The sequence below is a fragment of the Schistocerca serialis genome, chromosome 12 (genome assembly GCF_023864345.2).
Source record: "Schistocerca serialis cubense isolate TAMUIC-IGC-003099 chromosome 12, iqSchSeri2.2, whole genome shotgun sequence".
Taxonomy (NCBI): Eukaryota; Metazoa; Arthropoda; class Insecta; order Orthoptera; family Acrididae; genus Schistocerca; species Schistocerca serialis.
Window position 1 is genome coordinate 27,701,613 of NC_064649.1, and position 17,429 is coordinate 27,719,041.

Sequence of the window (17,429 nt, forward strand, 5' to 3'; positions counted from 1 at the left end):
ACATTTCATCAATTTCTTCATCATCTGCAGAGCTAGTTGGCATATAAACTTGTAATACTGTAGTAGGTGTGGGCTTCGTGTCTATCTTGGCCACAATAATGCGTTCACTATCCTGTTTGTAGTAGCTTACCCGCATTCCTATTTTTTTATTCATTATTAAACCTACTCCTGCATTACCCCTATTTTATTTTGTATTTATAACCCCGTATTCACCTGACCAAAAGTCTTTTTCCTCCTGCCATTGAACTTCACTAACTCCCACTATATCTAACTTTAACCTATCAATTTCCCTTTTTAAATTTTCTATGAGGTTCGCCGATGACATTGTAATTCTGTCAGAGACAGCAAAGGACTTGGAAGAGCAGTTGAATGGAATGGACAGTGTCTTGAAAGGAGGATATAAGATGAACATCAACAAAAGCAAAACGAGGATAATGGAATGTAGTCAAATTAAATCAGGTAATGCTGAGGGAATTAGATTAGGAAATGTGACACTTAAAGCAGTAAAGGAGTTTTGCTATTTGGGGAGCAAAATAACTGATGATGGTCGAAGTAGAGAGGATATAAAGTGTAGACTGGCAATGGCAAGGAAAGTGTTTCTGAACAAGAGAAATTTGTTAACATCGAGTATTGATTTAAGTGTCAGGAAGTCGTTTCTGAAAGTATTTGTATGGAGTGTAGCCATGTATGGAAGTTAAACATGGACGATAAATAGTTTAGGCAAGAAGAGAATAGAAGCTTTCGAAATGTGGTGCTACAGAAGAATACTGAAGATTAGGTGGGTAGATCACATAACTAATGAATAGGTATTGAACAGAATTGGGCAGAAGACGAGTTTGTGGCACAACTTGACCAGAAGAAAGGATCGGTTGGTAGGACATCATCTGAGGCATCAAGCGATCACAAATTTAGTACTGGAGGGCAGCGTGGATGGCAAAAGTTGTAGAGGGAGACCAAGAGATGAATACAGATTCAGAAGGATGTAGGCTGCAGTAGGTACTGGGAGATGAAGAAGCTTGCACAGGATAGAGCAGCATGGAGAGCTGCATCAAACCAGTCTCAGGACTGAAAACCACAACAACAACAAAAACAAAAACATGGACGAAAATCACAGGTTAACTGTGAACTACAATCATGGAAAATCTTTACCGGCAATTTTAGGCATAGATTGTAACCTTCAAAAATAATTTGTTCAAGCGACAAGGCCTATGTATTTTATGATTAAAGTTACTGTGCTGGATCTTTTTGGGTTGTGGTAGATGGACATCAGCTGTCTACATGTTCTTATTTCGCTTACCGGTGTTTTTATTCCAGTAGGCTGGTGATTGTTACATGAAGTGGTTTTGCAAATGTGGTGCATGTGTGTGTCTTTCCACTGTACAGTGCTTTAGGTGTTCAGAGTATCTTACACCAGATTTTGTTTTGTCTTTCACACGCATGCTGACTGAAATTCATTGAAGGTTAATTGACGTGTCTGCACTACTTTCGAGTAGGCTCCTACTTGTAGAGGTTAACTCGAGGTCTATTAAAAACTCCAGTACTCACAGTAAAGATGCAATTCTGCTTCAAGTAAAACCAAAAGTGACACACTGATATTTGGCATCTGGCATTTACATCTTTCCAATAATTGGGCCTCTACCACATTCTGAAAATACAGTTTCAAAGTTTGCGTGTAATACGTTGGATACTATTTATGATGCCCTGAATACTAATTCAAAAGTTAACATTTTCACTCTTGCATCCCAAATTTTTAATTTATTCTGTACCGAATTTTAGAGCAATGCTTGGTGCAAGTGCACTAAAACACACTGTAATATAGCTGATTTTCTTTATTTAACGCTACACTCAATCTGAAATAATACTGCCACCAAAAATTTTGTTTCATTCTTTTCCAAATTGATTGGTGAAGTGTTCAAAGATCAGCAAAGTTTCCAGTACTAGAATCTTATTATATGATATACCTTCTGCCAGCATTGCATTAATATTCACTGTTTTTGAAATAAAATGAGCTGCTGTGAAACTAAAAATCTAGCTTTCATGAATTACATATTTCTTACTCAAGTGAGTAAGCAAGTATTATTTACTTAATGAAAAGTAGATTTGAGGTTTCACAGCACCTCTCTTTGTTCTAAAAATGGTATATATTAAGGAGACGACATACGTGAAATTTGACATTTTCTGTTTTCTACTCCATAATGTACTTTGGACTTTCCTGAACATTGAAATCAGACAATTGTGAGACCTTCAAATAATATTTTGAATGTTGACATATGACTGTCAAATTTCGTGACTACGCATATACTGCCAGTGTTGAGCAGTCATATCTAGGGAACTACACAGTCTGGAAGGCTGTGAATTGCTTTGTTTTGTGTCTACTGCTACGTCTCAGAAGTTGGTATTACGAATAAACAAATCAGTCCTTTGTTTCTGATACTAGTTTTCGTTGAAAGTAGTGTGATTATCGGCTACTTTTGTAGTAAGCTAACTTATATTTCTTTATATATGTAAATAAAATGACTAAGTGTAGGTCATTAGAGATAACTGTGTGGAGCGCTTTCTTTCATCGAATACCAACTGATGAAAAGCCATGTCATGCTTTGTGTGCACCTCTACCAAACACTTGGTGTAAATACAGGCAAGCTGAATTTTCTGGAACCCTGCGTGAATTTACGCATGAGCATTCTCTTCCTTTGGCAGTAATGGAGGCAATCAAACCTATTTACAGAGATTTGGTGAATCCTGAGTTACTAAAGAAGTGTTTACATGGGGAGACCCAGAACGTGAATGAGTCAGCCGGCCGCTGTGGCCGAGCGGTTCTAGGCGCTTCAGTCCGGAATCGAGATGCTGCTACGGTTGCAGGTTCAAATCCTGCCTCGGGCATGGATGTGTGTGATGTCCTTAGGTTAGTTAGGTTAAAATAGTTCTAAGTCTAGGGGCTGATAACCTCAGATGTTAAGTCCCATAGTGCTTAGAGCCATTTGAACCATTTTTTGTGAATGAGTCCTTCAATAATGTTGTGTGGTGGCATATGCCTAAAAATGTATTTGTTGGCTTTATGACTCTAAAGCTAGCAGTGTCTGATGCTGTAATATCTTTTAATGGTGGAAACTATGAAAGACATAAGGTTCTGGAGAAGTTAGGCGCATGGTTTGGACAGAACACAGCTAAAGGACTGCGGGAACCGGATGAGCTTTGCGTACGTAAAGCAGAGTTAGCTGCTCAGCAAATGACAAAAGAAGCAAGAAAGAAAAGGAGGAGGCAAGCACTGGGCTGTTGTGACACTGAAGAAGACACAGGGTGCAGGGTGGACCACAAGGCTCTGTGTTTGGACCTTTACTTTTTATATTTAAATGACTTGCCCAGCACCATGTTATGTAAATCCACACTCTATGCTGATGATACAACTTTTGTTACAGCAGGGAAAGATTTAGGAAAATTAAACGAGGAAAGTGAGGCTCATCTCAGAGCAGCCGAGTGGTTCCAACTCAATGACTTGCATATAAATCATGATGAAACTGTAAATATTCTCTTTAGCTTGTGTGTTAAGAGTGATAAGATTGTGTGTCAGCTAAACTGCTTGGGATCCATCTTGACTCAAAATTAACGTGGAAGAGTCATACCGATTATATTTGTTCTAAGTTAGCATGTGTGACATATGTGTTAGGTAAACTAAGGTCATGTGTTAGTGGTAAGTTATTACTCAATGCATACTATGCCTTTTTCCACAACCATTTAATATATGCCACTTTGTTGTGGGGAAACTCACCTGGAGCAAAACAAGTTTCATTTGGCAAAAGAAGGCAGTCAGATGCAGCCATGGAGTCAGAAGTAACGAGTCTTGTAGACCATATTTCAAAAATCTAAAAATACTAACAGCTGCAGCCCTCTTTATACTAAGTTGTCTGATACACACAAAAGAAAACCAACACAGTCACAAACTACGACAATCTATCCATCACCATGACACACATATAAAACAGCAAATTGACATCCCAGTTGCTAGACAAAAGAAAACTCAAGATAGCTGCAGGTACATGGGAGTAAAACTATTTAACATGTTGCCAATAGAGGCACATAATGTGTCACTGAATGAGTTTAAAAGTGTCACAAAGAAATGGCTTAGAGAAAAAGCTTTCTATACAATAGAAGAGATTATAATGTGTACTAAAGATGATCTTAAGTACCGGTACTAATATAGTTTCACTTGGATTAAGCTTATACATGTAAATATAATGCAAATACCTTGTGCAGCATCAAGGACAAATTTTTGTATCTTATTAGACAATAATGATCTACAATATATTACACCATTTCTGTTAGTTATGTAAACTGTATATGTACACAAATGACGTCAATTGCATTTTAATGCCCAAAGATGGATAATAAAACAAATAAAAAATAATAAAAAAACAGACTATGGGCCAGGGCAATTCTAGTGCATAGAAGACGCAGAAATCTAAGTCTGTATATGAATTTGTAATAAAAAAGTTTTAAACCTCAATATCTATGAACTACATTTTTTACAATAAATGACCCGTTTCTAAAAAAGTACTGATGGTAGAGAGATGAGAGATTCAGCACATATGTAACTAGAATAATTAAAATATCCTGAGTTGTTTTGTTTATATGTTTATTTATTTACAAAATTCTGTCAAAAAATTGAGTGACAAAAAGATAACACGCCCAACAATACAATTTTAGTAATAATTGTAGTTCAGTGTATCTGGAAAGGTGCATTCACTAATTATGAGAAGTGTGAGTTGGTGTTTTAAAATGTTTCCAAGATAATTGGCCACAAAATTCGATAATTTAACATTGGCAGCATAGGACATACAATGTCCTCTAAGTGCAATCCTGGCAGTAGATATAGTGAGATAATCAGATTATAGTACTGGAAACTTTGCTGCTGTTTGAACACTTGGCCAATGGATTTGAAAAAGAACATAACAAAATCTGGTGGCAGTACTACTTCAGATTGAGTATAGGTTTTAATAAAGAAAATAAGTTTATATTACAGTGTCTTTTAGGGCATTTGCATGAAGCATAGCTCCAAAATTCGAGGTAGAATAAATTACAAACTTCGTTGTATTTGTGGTGCAAGAGTGAAAATATTTGCTTTTAAATTAGTATTCAGGGCATCGTAAATAACATCCAACATATTACACAAAAACTTTGAAACTGTAATTTCAGAATGCGGTATAGGCCTAATCGTTGGAAAGACATAATTGCCAGCTGTCAAATATCAATGTGTGACTTCTAGTTTTACTTGAGCCAGAATTGCATCTTTAATGACAGTATCGGATGTTTTAATACAGCTCAAGTCACACCTCAAGGCAAGCACTAGAAATCAATTTACTTGAAGTTGTGCAGAAGTACCATCAGTTAACCTTGAGTGACTGTAATTCAGCGTACATGTGAAGACAAACACAAAGCCCAGACTAAGATACTCTGAGAACATAAAACACTGTGAAGTGGAAAAACGTATGTGAACTACATCATGGAATGGAACAACCAGTCTACTGGCATAAAAAACGTTAGTAAGGAGGAACTGTAATTTGTAGGCAGCTAACGCTCATCTACCACAAGATCCACTACCGTGACTTCAATCGTAAGATACATCATCCTTGTCACCTGAACAAATTATTTTTTGAGGTTATAATCTGCACCTAAAATTTACAATAAATATTTTACCTGCTTGTGGTTTCCAATAAACCTGGAATTTCAGTCTACAGAGTCTGAACTATATCCCGATTATGATATTTTCCATCCTCAGGATGCCACAAACTACTCCTGTGACTAAGCTCATCAATTTCCCACACTCCACGTTTCGTTTCTTGTCGGCCATCATGACAAAAAAATATACAAACCCGTTTTTAATTTCACCGACTGTCGTCCGAAATCTGTATGTTCGGGTGATGAGATCGCTACATTGTGACTTTGCACGTAGTGGCGTACTGATTTGAAAAGAACGGCCTTCTTCGGACGATGTCGGTCGTCGGCGGAATCCACCGATATCGGTGACACTTTGACCGAAGGGTAAGTGCAAAGCGGCGCTACTGTACGCTAGAAAGCCTGTATACAGAGAGAGTGGCCATAGGTGAAGTTGTCCGTGATTGGTTGATTAGCTTTGGCGCCATTTTTCTGCCAAACGTCTCTCGCGCATCCTATGTTCGCCTGCTTTTGAGTTGAATTGAAGTTCAGAGGACTTTTGGAAACGATTAAAAGGTATTTGAATTATTGAGAGACTTGTTATGCGTTGTGCATGCATGTTCGATTTAATTGTACATCGTTTTTAAAGCTCTTATTTCTTTAACAGTTCGTGCATACTGGTAGCATCACAAGCTTTCTGACAGTCCTCGCTGGAAACGGAAAGTTCCTGTAATTGTTGTGCCTTGCTCATTCGACTTTATAGCGTCAAACTTTATTTTGTTCCGAATCAGAACACTAGGCATTATTTGGGTTTCAATATTATTGCCCGACTGTTGACGCAGGCAAGTTGTAAGCACGTTGTCGTGGTTGCTGAAACATTATCCGTAGTAAATAATTGTAGGTACTCTTGAAGACAGTTTTTAATAGGCCTGCTTACTGTGGGGTAGAAGGGATACGGTAGTTTTCTTGTTAAATTTGTTCGTTATTACAGTAGCCTACATTTAACTATACCTGATTTTTGTAATCTTTTCCGTTTGTTATCTACGAGAGATATTCAGTATACAGGGTGAGTCACCTAACATTACCGCTGGATATATTTCGTAAACCACATCAAATACTGACGAATCGATTCCACAGACCGAACGTGAGGAGAGGGCCTAGTGTAATTGGTTAATACAAACCATAAAAAAATGCACGGAAGTATGTTTTTTAACACAAACCTACGTTTTTTTAAATGGAACCCCGTTAGTTTTGTTAGCACATCTGAACATATAAACAAATGCGTAATCAGTGCCGTTTGTTGCATTGTAAAATGTTAATTACATCCGGAGATATTGTAACCTAAAGTTGACGCTTGCGTACCACTCCTGCGCTGTTCGATCGTGTGTATCGGAGAGCACCGAATTACGTAGGGATCCAAAGGGAACAACGATGATGGACCTTAGGTACAGAAGAGACTGGAACAGCACATTACGTCCACATGCTAACAGTTTTTTATTGGTCTTTTTCACTGACGCACATGTACATGGTTATATGATAGCGGAACAAACACTGGTAGCAGTTACTTCTGTAAAATATCTGGGAGTATGCGTGCGGAACGATTTGAAGTGGAATGATCATATAAAATTAATTGTTGGTAAGGCGGGTACCAGGTTGAGATTCATTGGGAGAGTCCTTAGAAAATGTAGTCCATCAACAAAGGAGGTGGCTTACAAAACACTCGTTCGACCTATACTTGAGTATTGCTCATCAGTGTGGGATCCGTACCAGATCGGGTTGACGGAGGAGATAGAGAAGACCCAAAGAAGAGCGGCGCGTTTCGTCACAGGATTATTTGGTAACCGTGATAGCGTTACGGAGATGTTTAACAAACTCAAGTGGCAGACTCTGCAAAAGAGGCGCTCTGCATCGCGGTGTAGCTTGCTCGCCACGTACACACGTGGTTTCCGTTTTCAATTACGGAGTGGAATAGAGTGTGTCTCGACATGTCAGGCCAATAGATGTTCAATGTCGTGTCCATCATTTGCTGCACACAATCTCTGGCGTAATGAATGTCGTACACGCCGCAGTACATCTGGTGTAATGTCGCCGCAGGCTGCCACAATACGTTGTTTAATATCCTCTGGGATTGTAGGCACATCACGGTACACATTCTCCTTTAACGTACCCCACAGAAAGAAGTCCAGAGGTGTAAGATCAGGAGAACGGGCTGGCCAATTTATGCGTCCTCCACGTCCTATGAAACGCCCGTCGAACATCCTGTCAAGGGTCAGCCTAGTGTTAATTGCGGAATGTGCAGGTGCACCATCATGCTGATACCACATACGTCGACGCGTTTCCAGTGGGGCATTTTCGAGCAACGTTGGCAGATCATTCTGTAGAAACGCGACGTATGTTGCAGCTATTTGGGCCCCTGCAATGAAGTGAGGACCAATGAGGTGGTCGCCAATGATTCCGCACCATACATTTACAGTCCACGGTCGCTGTCGCTCTACCTGTCTGAGCCAGCGAGGATTGTCCACGGACCAGTAATGCATGTTCCGTAGATTCACTGCCCCGTGGTTTGTGAAACCCGCTTCATCGGTAAACAGGTAGAACTGCAACGCATTCTCTGTTAATGGCCATTGACAGAATTGCACTCGATGATTAAAGTCATCACCATGTAATTGATGATGTAGCGACACATGAAACGGGTGAAAGCGGTGACGATGCAGTATGCGAATGACACTACTTTGACTCAGTCCACCGGCTCTCGCAATGTCCCGTGTACTCATGTGTGGGTTCATGGCAACAGCAGCTAACACACCAACTGCACCCGCTTCTCCTGTGACGGGCCTGTTACGGACCCGTTTGCGTGCTACGACCGTACCTGTTGCATACAGTTGGCGGTAGATGTTTTGCAATGTGCGGCACGTTGGATGCTCTCTGTCCGGGTACCGTTCTGCATACACCCTGCAGGCTTCAGCTGCATTTCGTCGACACTCGCCATAGATGAGTATCATCTCCGCCTTTTCAGAGTTCGAATACACCATGGTCACAGTTCCTACATCACTACACTATCACAGACATCCGGTAACACGGTGTACTACAGTTGGTCTGCGTGCGGAGACGAATGCAGAATAACAATAGCAGCAAGCGCTACATGCGGACACTGCGACAGCTAGACCAAACCACAGCAGTGCATTACAGCCACACTCGTAAACACGGTCGTCATCGTAAACATGTCCCTGCAGATGCTGCTCGCCGACCGTGGCCCGTGTTTGTTACAACACGCAACTGAACGTCGGAGGTTTCAAGCGTCAACTTTAGGTTACAATATCTCCGGATGTAATTAACATCTTACAATGGAACAAACGGCACTGATTACGTATTTGTTTATATGTTCAGATGTGCTAACAAAACTAACGTGGGTCCATTAAAAAAACGTAGGTTTGTGTTAAAAAACATACTTCCGTGCATTTTTGTATGGTTTGTATTAAACAATTACACTAGCCCCTCTCCACACGTTCGGTCTGTGGGATCGGTTCGTCAGTATTTGATGTGGTTTACGAAATATATCCATCGGTAACGTTAGGTGACTCATTATATATATATATATATATATATATATATATATATATATATATATATATATATATATATATACTTTTCAGACCCGACATGCACAATTGTGTGGGTGCGGTTTATTTGCGTTGAGCATCATATTATTCCGCTTTGCAGTTGAGTCCCAAGACACACGATGTACAGGAATCGCTGTTTCGTATACAACACGATTTATATCGATGTATCGTTACAGACGCGAGATATTGTGTCTTTAATCTTAGGTAATTTTCAAGATGGCGGGTCGGAAGCATGTCGGTCAAGGTAAACGTTTATTGTGCTTTATTTATTGCGTTTTGACATTTGGAAAAATGTATTTGAGATTCCGAAAGGTGTACAAAAGTAAACAAAAATATGTCCGCCACAATTATTTGAATACTTTCATAGCTACAGTGACTGTAACATCCACACGCACAATTGTGCGTGTTGGGACTATTTTACCGGCATATAGTCGTTTTCGGTCGATGTTTGTGGTTACGATTCGGAACAGATTACGGAATAGATAAGTCATTTTACTATTGTATTTACGCATTATTTTCACAGTTCGTTTGTTTGTTTCGTTGTAGGGCTTACTGACGAGGAAATTCTAGCCGTATTAGATGACTATGAAGTGGGAGTCTGCAGTAGTGATGACGAATTGTTAGATACAACTTGGACTCTTCCAACGATCAAACCTAGACTTGGAGAAAGCTCTGAATCTTCTGACGAGGAGGAAAATTGTAACAATGCTTCTGCAACAATACTACCAGTTGCTCCAGAAGTTCAGGACAATTTTCCCAGTCAACACAGTAGAAAGAATTCTAAAAAACCAGTGGATACACATAGTCGTTTGTCTACTTGGAGAAAAAGACCATTCACCTCCAAACTTTTTGCGCACTCAGAGTGAGGTAGGACAGGAAATTAAAACTCCAATGAGCTATTTCAGCAAGTACTACCCAGAAGATTTTTTTCAGTTAGCATCTGACTGCACTAACAGTTACTACTTTTCGAAGAAAGGGAAGTTGCTTCATACAAATCCTCAAGAGATAAAAAAGCTGTATGGCATGCATGTACTTATGGGATGCATTAGATATCCTCGTACACGTGTGTACTGGCAGAAGTCATTGCGTATGTCAACTATTGCAGATTGTATGCCTAGAGACAGGTTCTTCACTCTCAGAACTGCACTGCATGTTGTGGACACTAACTACATTCCACGTGAATCAGAAACTAATAGATTGTGGAAAGTACAACCTGCAATTAATGTTGTACGCAGTGCTTGTTTGAGATTTCCACGCCCCTCTGAAAATGATTATTCCATTGATGAGCAAATGGTACCATTTACTGGATGCTGCACATTGTCTCAGTATGTTCCAAACAAACCGCGCCCTTTGAGAATTAAAAACTTTGTTTTGGCAACAACGAAAGATTTAGTACTAGATTTTGAATTTTATCAAGGTAAATGAGCTCCTCTGCCAGATGTTGGCCTTGGTCTTGGGCCATCTGTAATACTTCGCCTTGCTCAAACATTACCTCAAGGTGCAAGACTATATTTTGACAGATATTTTACAGCTTTGCCATTATTGCAACAGTTACTTGACCTAGGGCTGGAAGGAACAGGAACCATAATGAAAAACAGAGTGAAACCAGTTGACCTGACAGAAGGAAAAAGACTGAGGAGAGGAGATATGGAAGAATTCCGCAGGGACGATGATAAAATAGTCATTGTCCAGTGGAAAGATTCAAAAGCTGTGACCCTTGCCTCTACTTGTACAGGATGTGAACCTGTAAGCAATGTTGAGAGATGGAGTAAACCAGAAAAGAAGTACATCTTAGTGCCATGTCCTGCAGTCGTAGTGAAGTACAACATGTGTATGGGAGGAGTGGACCTCTGCGATCAAATGATGGAGACCTACAGGACTTTCTTGAAGACAAGTGGACTTTAAAAGTTTTGATTCATTTACTTGATTTGGCTCGCGTCAATTCCTGGTTACAATACAAAGTTGAATGCGAAGCCAATAAAGTAAAAGTAAAAAGACTTTAGATCTTCTTGGATTCCGACAAGTAATTGGGGAAACGTTAATTTCTTCTTCTTCAGGACAGGAACATGGAAGTGAATCCGATGAAGAGCCACCAAATAAAATGTACAAACCAGCAAACACACCATGTGATGAGAAGCGGCTAGACGAATATCATCACAGGAGAACTGTTGATGATTTGCCTTCAGCTCGTTGCTGCAGGCAAAAAAATTGCAAGAAGAGGACGAGAACAAGATGTCTGAAGTGTAATATTTAGCCGGCCGTTGTGGCCGTGCGGTTCTAGGCGCTTCAGTTTGGAACCGCGTGGCCGCTACGATCGCAGGTTCGAATCCTGCCTCGGGCATGGATGCGTGTGACATCCTTAGGTTAGTTAGGTTTAAGTAGTTCTAAGTTCTAGGGGACTGATGACCACAGATGTTGAGTCCCATAGTGCTCAGAGCCATTTGTAATATTTATTTGTGTTTGTCAAAAGACAGTAATTGCTTTCGTGAATATCACTGCAAGAAATGACATAAATATGTAAGATAATCCCGATCCACACAGTCGTGTGGGTTCAAAATTTGTATCAAAATTTAAAAAATAAAATTTTCTAAGCAATTGGTACACGATTCTATAATTTTTTAGTTGCAAAAATACATTTATTTCAAAATTTTCATTTCAAGTTTGGGTGGGGGTCTGAAAGGAAGTCTTAAGCAGTTGTTTACTTGTGACACGCAAAAGTTTGAAGACGTGACAAGAAGTACTAATACGTCTTACACTTTTTGCATGCCACAAGTAAACAACTGCTTACGACCTTCATTCATCTGACGTAATATAGGTACGTTAAATCTTTAGCGTTATGCACTTCCGATACAAAACAAGTACTATACACAATATTTTTTTTATTTATGTTACTTTCATTGCAATATGTATAGTAAACGAACTTTAAAGGAGATAAATGCAAGTAACGAATAATTTTTACAGCCACTGTATGAAATTTTCCTGTGCTATACGTAGTATGCTGCTATGAGTATATTATAGCTGTAAAGAAAGGCATTTAACGAATGATTTCGCCATATTGTCTTGTACTTTTGATTCGGTGAGTGTGTACTACTCCACTACTGGCCATTCAAACGTCCCGCCCGCAGTTTGGCAGAAAAATGGCCGCCGTATCGGCCTCTATACAGGCTCTCTCCTGTACGCTAGCGCCCTCATCCACGCAGCGTGTCTATGGCAGAACGAGTACGCCACGTACCTGGCTTGGAGTCCATTCCGCAGATGGAGTCGGCCACGTTGAGGGCGGCCGTGTCCAGTCCCTCTGAGCCGCCCAGCTGAACGTAGTCAGGCATGCCGCGGTTCTCACACTGAAACACGACACAGCGCCGTGTTACACATTACACCACTGCAGTGCCACGCTCCCAGGACAGCCAACTGGTATCCTAGGCCATCTCTCGACTGCTCTGTAGGACGCTGTCATTTAGTGAGTCACATAAGTTACTGCAGAGAGTCTATGTTCTTGCAACATCTACATCTACATGATTACTCCGCAATTCACATTTAAGTGCTTGGCAGAGGGTTCATCGAACCACAATCATACTATCTCTCTACCATTCCACTCCCGAACACCGCGCAGGAAAAACGAACACCAAAGCCTTTCTGTTCGAGCTCTGATTTCTCTTATTTTATTTTGATGACCATTCCTACCTGTGTAGGTTGGGCTCAACAAAATATTTTCGCATTCGGAAGAGAAGTTCATGGTTCAGAGTAGTTTCAGGGGTAAGACAAGGCTGCAACCTGTCTCCACTGTTGTTCATATTATTTATGGATCATATGTTGAAAACAATAGACTGGCTGGGTGAGATTAAGATATGTGAACACAAAATAAGCAGTCTTGCATATGCGGATGACTTAGTTGTGATGGCAGATTCGATTGAAAGTTTGCAAAGTAATATTTCAGAGCTAGATCAGATATGTAAGGACTATGGTATGAAGATTAGCATCTCCAAAACGAAAGTAATGTCAGTGGGAAAGAAATATAAACGGATTCAGTGCCAAATAGGAGGAACAAAGTTAGAACAGGTGGACGGTTTCAAGTACTTAGGATGCATATTCTCACAGGATGGCAACATAGTGAAAGAACTGGAAGCGAGGTGTAGCAAGGCTAATGCAGTGAGCGCTCAGCTACGATCTACTCTCTTCTGCAAGAAGGAAGTCAGTACCAAGACTAAGTTATCTGTGCACCGTTCAATCTTTCGACCAACTTTGTTGTATGGGAGCGAAAGCTGGGTGGATTCAGGTTACCTTATCAATAAGGTTGAGGTTACGGATATGAAAGTAGCTAGGATGATTGCAGGTACTAGTAGATGGGAACAATGGCAGGAGGGTGTCCACAATGAGGAAATCAAAGAAAAACTGGGAATGAACTCTATAGATGTAGCAGTCAGGGCGAACAGGCTTAGATGGTGGGGTCATGTTACACGCATGGGAGAAGCAAGGATACCCAAGAGACTCATGGGTTCAGCAGTAGAGGGTAGGAGGAGTCGGGGCAGACCAAGGAGAAGGTACCTGGATTCGGTTAAGAATGATTTTGAAGTAATAGGTTTAACATCAGAAGAGGCACAAATGTTAGCACTGAATAGGGGATCATGGAGGAATTTTATAAGGGGGCTATGCTCCAGACTGAACGCTGAAAGGCATAATCAGTCTTAAATGATGATGATGATGATGATTCGGAAGAGAAAGTTGGTGACTGAAATTTCGTAAGTATGTAAGTGCGCTGTTTAGGCTTTTATATTGGTAACGCCACGTAGCGCTCTGTATGAAAATCACTGGCTGTGCCGTGTGCAGTCTGTGGCTAGTTTGCATTGTTGTCTGCCATTGTAGTGTTGGGCAGCTGGATGTAAACAGCGCGTAGCGTTGCGCAGTTGGAGGTGAGCCACCAGCAGTGGTGGATGTGGGGAGAGAAATGGCGGAGTTTTGAAATTTGTAAGACTGGATGTCATGAACTGCTATGTATATTATGATTTTTCAACACTATTAAGGTAAATACATTGTTTGTTCTCTATTAAAATCTTTCATTTGCTAACTATGCCTATCAGTAGTTAGTGCCTTCCGTAGTTTGAAACTTTTATTTAGCTGGCAGTAGTGGCGCTCGGTGTATTGCAGTAGTTCGAGTAACGAAGATTTTTGTGAGGTAAGTGATTTGTGAAAGGTATAGGTTAATGTTAGTCAGGGCCATTGTTTTGTAGGGATTATTGAAAGTCAGATTGCGTGGCGCTAAAAATACTGTGTGTCAGTTTAAGCACAGTCATTCACTAATTTTTCTAAGGGGACGTTTCAAGTAGATCTCGCCGCGACGAAAAACGTCTTTGCTTTAATGGCTTCCATCCCAACTCGCGTATCATATGTGCCACACTCTCTCCGCTATTACGTGATAATACAAAACGAGCTGCCCTTTTTTGCACCCTTTCGATGTCCTCCGTCAATCCCACCTGGTAAGAATCCCACACCACGCAGCAATATTCTAACAGAGGACGAACGAGTGTAGTGTAAGCTGTCTCTTCAGTGGACTTGTTGCATCTTCTAAGTGTCCTGCCAATGAAACGCAACCTTCGACTCGCCTTCCCCACAATATTATCTATGTGGTCTTTCCAACTGAAGTTGTTCGTAATTTTAACACCCAGGTACTTAGTTGAATTGACAGCCTTGAGAATTGTACTATTTATCGAGTAATCGAATTCCAGCGGATTTCTTTTGGAACTCATGTGGATCACCTCACACTTTTCGTTATTTAGCGTCAACTGCCACCTGCCACACCATACAGCAATCTTTTCTAAATCGCTTTGCAACTGATACTGGTCTTCGGATGACCTTACTAGACGGTAAATTACAGCATCATCTGCGAACAACCTAAGAGAGCTGTTCAGATTGTCACCCAGGTCATTTATATAGATCAGGAACGGCAGAGGTCCCAGGACGCTTCCCTGGGGAACACCTGATATCACTTCAGTTTTACTCCGTGATTTGCCGTCTATTACTACGAACTGCGACCTTCCTGACAGGAAATCACGAATCCAGTCGCACAACTGAGACGATACCCCATAGGCCCGCAGCTTGATTAGAAGTCGCTTGTGAGGAACGGTGTCAAAAGCTTTCCGGAAATCTAGAAATACGGAATCAACTTGAGATCCCCTGTCGATAGCGGCCATTACTTCGTGCGAATGAAGAGCTAGCTGCGTTGCACAAGAACGATGTTTTCTGAAACCATGCTGATTACGTATCAATAGATCGTTTCCTTCGAGGTGATTCATAATGTTTGAATACAGTATATGCTCCAAACCCCTACTGCAAACCGACGTGAATGATATAGGTCTGTAGTTCGATGGATTACTCCTACTACCCTTCTTAAACACTGGTGCGACCTGCGCAATTTTCCAATCTGTATGTACAGATCTATCGGTGAGCGAGCGGTTGTATATGGTTGCTAAGTAGGGAGCTACTGTATCAGCATAATCTGAAAATAACCTAATCGGTATAGAATCTGGACCTGAAGACTTGCCCGTATCAAGTGATTTGAGTTGCTTCGCAACCCCTAAGGTATCTACTTCTAAGAAACTCATGCTAGCAGCTGCTCGTGTTTCAAATTCTGGAATATTCCATTCGTCTTCCCTGGTGAAGGAATTTCGGAAAACTGCGTTCAATAACTCCGCTTTAGCGGCACAGTCTTCGGTAACAGTACCATTGGCACTGCGCAGCGAAGGTATTGACTGCGTCTTGCCGCTTGTGTACTTTACATACAGGAGTGTTATGAACAGTAAACTGCTACTTACTCCAAACTTGAGTGCTGTGCTTACATTCTGCCACACTCAATTTCTGTTGATCAATTCTGTGTAAATGGAAGGTGGGGAGGGACGGAAAGGAAAGCAAAGGGAGAGCATCACTGCTGTCAGCTGCATTGGGACATTACACAGAATCAGCGGCGACGAGAGAAAATGTGTACCGTCCCAAGATTTGAACCTGATGCCTCCTGCATACTAGTGAGAGATGCGCTAGCAGCTGCGCCTCACAGCCGATTCACATTCCCACCGAGCGCCACCTGTCCACAGTCCCCCTGCCCATTTCCAAAATGTTTTCTATCCTGAGATTCTGCAACACGAAGATAATTGGATGCATCACACTGCCTTGCAAAATGAGTGATACGGATGGAAGGGAAGGAGGAAACGAAATGAAACTTACAAGGGGAGGCAAAACGTTTGGAAAGCGGATTTAATGCAAACTTCGTACACTCGTAGTACCCCATTAGGATAACAAAAAGTGTAAGCAGTAGCGCGTACTTCTCAAGCGTTATTGAGAAAATCGCAAGATAATTTCGGTCTCAAAGATATACCTGTGCAGGGCCATTTTTGTCATGAACCGGCGGCAGCCGACTGGCTATACTTATGGTCTGGGTGCAGAGGATTCGGTGGTCTGTTGGATTGATAATAGGTTCATATACTTAGCCGGCACGGTAGCTCAGCGTGTTCGGTCAGAGGGCTGCTTGCCCTCTGTAATAAAAAAAAACTGAGTAAAAAGAATCAACGATCAACTTGAACGGATGTCTTGTGACGTCCGCATAGACCAAACGCAACGGACTATATCGAACAAAATGGAAGAAAAAGCGCGTTCGGTCAGAGGGTTAGCTACACACGGTAGTAAAGAAAACTGAGTAAACGGACCAACGAACAACCTGAACGGGTGTCATGAGACGTCCGGCCCGAACATATACAACGAACAAAACAGAACAAAATAAGATCAATAAAGAATTAAAAAAAAAACCGGTTAGCGTTCAAGCCCCGTAACCATTGGGTTGCTGGATCGAGTCCCGTTCGTCAGTTTTTTTTTTTCATTTCCAACACAGTCATTTCTTTTACTATTTATTTTACAATTGATATAATGGGAAAAATACGTGTAATCGGATAAACGTTTATTAAATTTACAATGTTATTATCACAAATAATATAATTTACTATCGGCTAGCAAACGACCAAACGCATAAAGTGATTCTGAAAATGTATACTTGTCCGTGTCTTCAAAATTGCTCGTACTTAATCGAAATAGAACGAGAAATTGCTTCTCGTGAAGACGCTATTAAAATACAGTCGATTCTGCATGACCAATTAGCAGCGCCGATATTTAAGGAAATGC

At 40.9% G+C, this 17,429-nt stretch overlaps 1 protein-coding gene across 1 annotated transcript in view; it reads right to left on the reverse strand.

The window, feature by feature from the left end:
• The window catches only part of LOC126428111 (corticotropin-releasing factor-binding protein), a 1,025,460-nt gene that overhangs the window by 18,294 nt on the left and 989,737 nt on the right, over positions 1–17,429 (reverse strand). Inside the window, exon 7 of the mRNA XM_050090015.1 lies at positions 12,502–12,610. Within this exon, the coding sequence (XP_049945972.1) occupies positions 12,502–12,610 (109 nt within the window). The remainder of the gene's footprint in view (positions 1–12,501; positions 12,611–17,429) is intronic.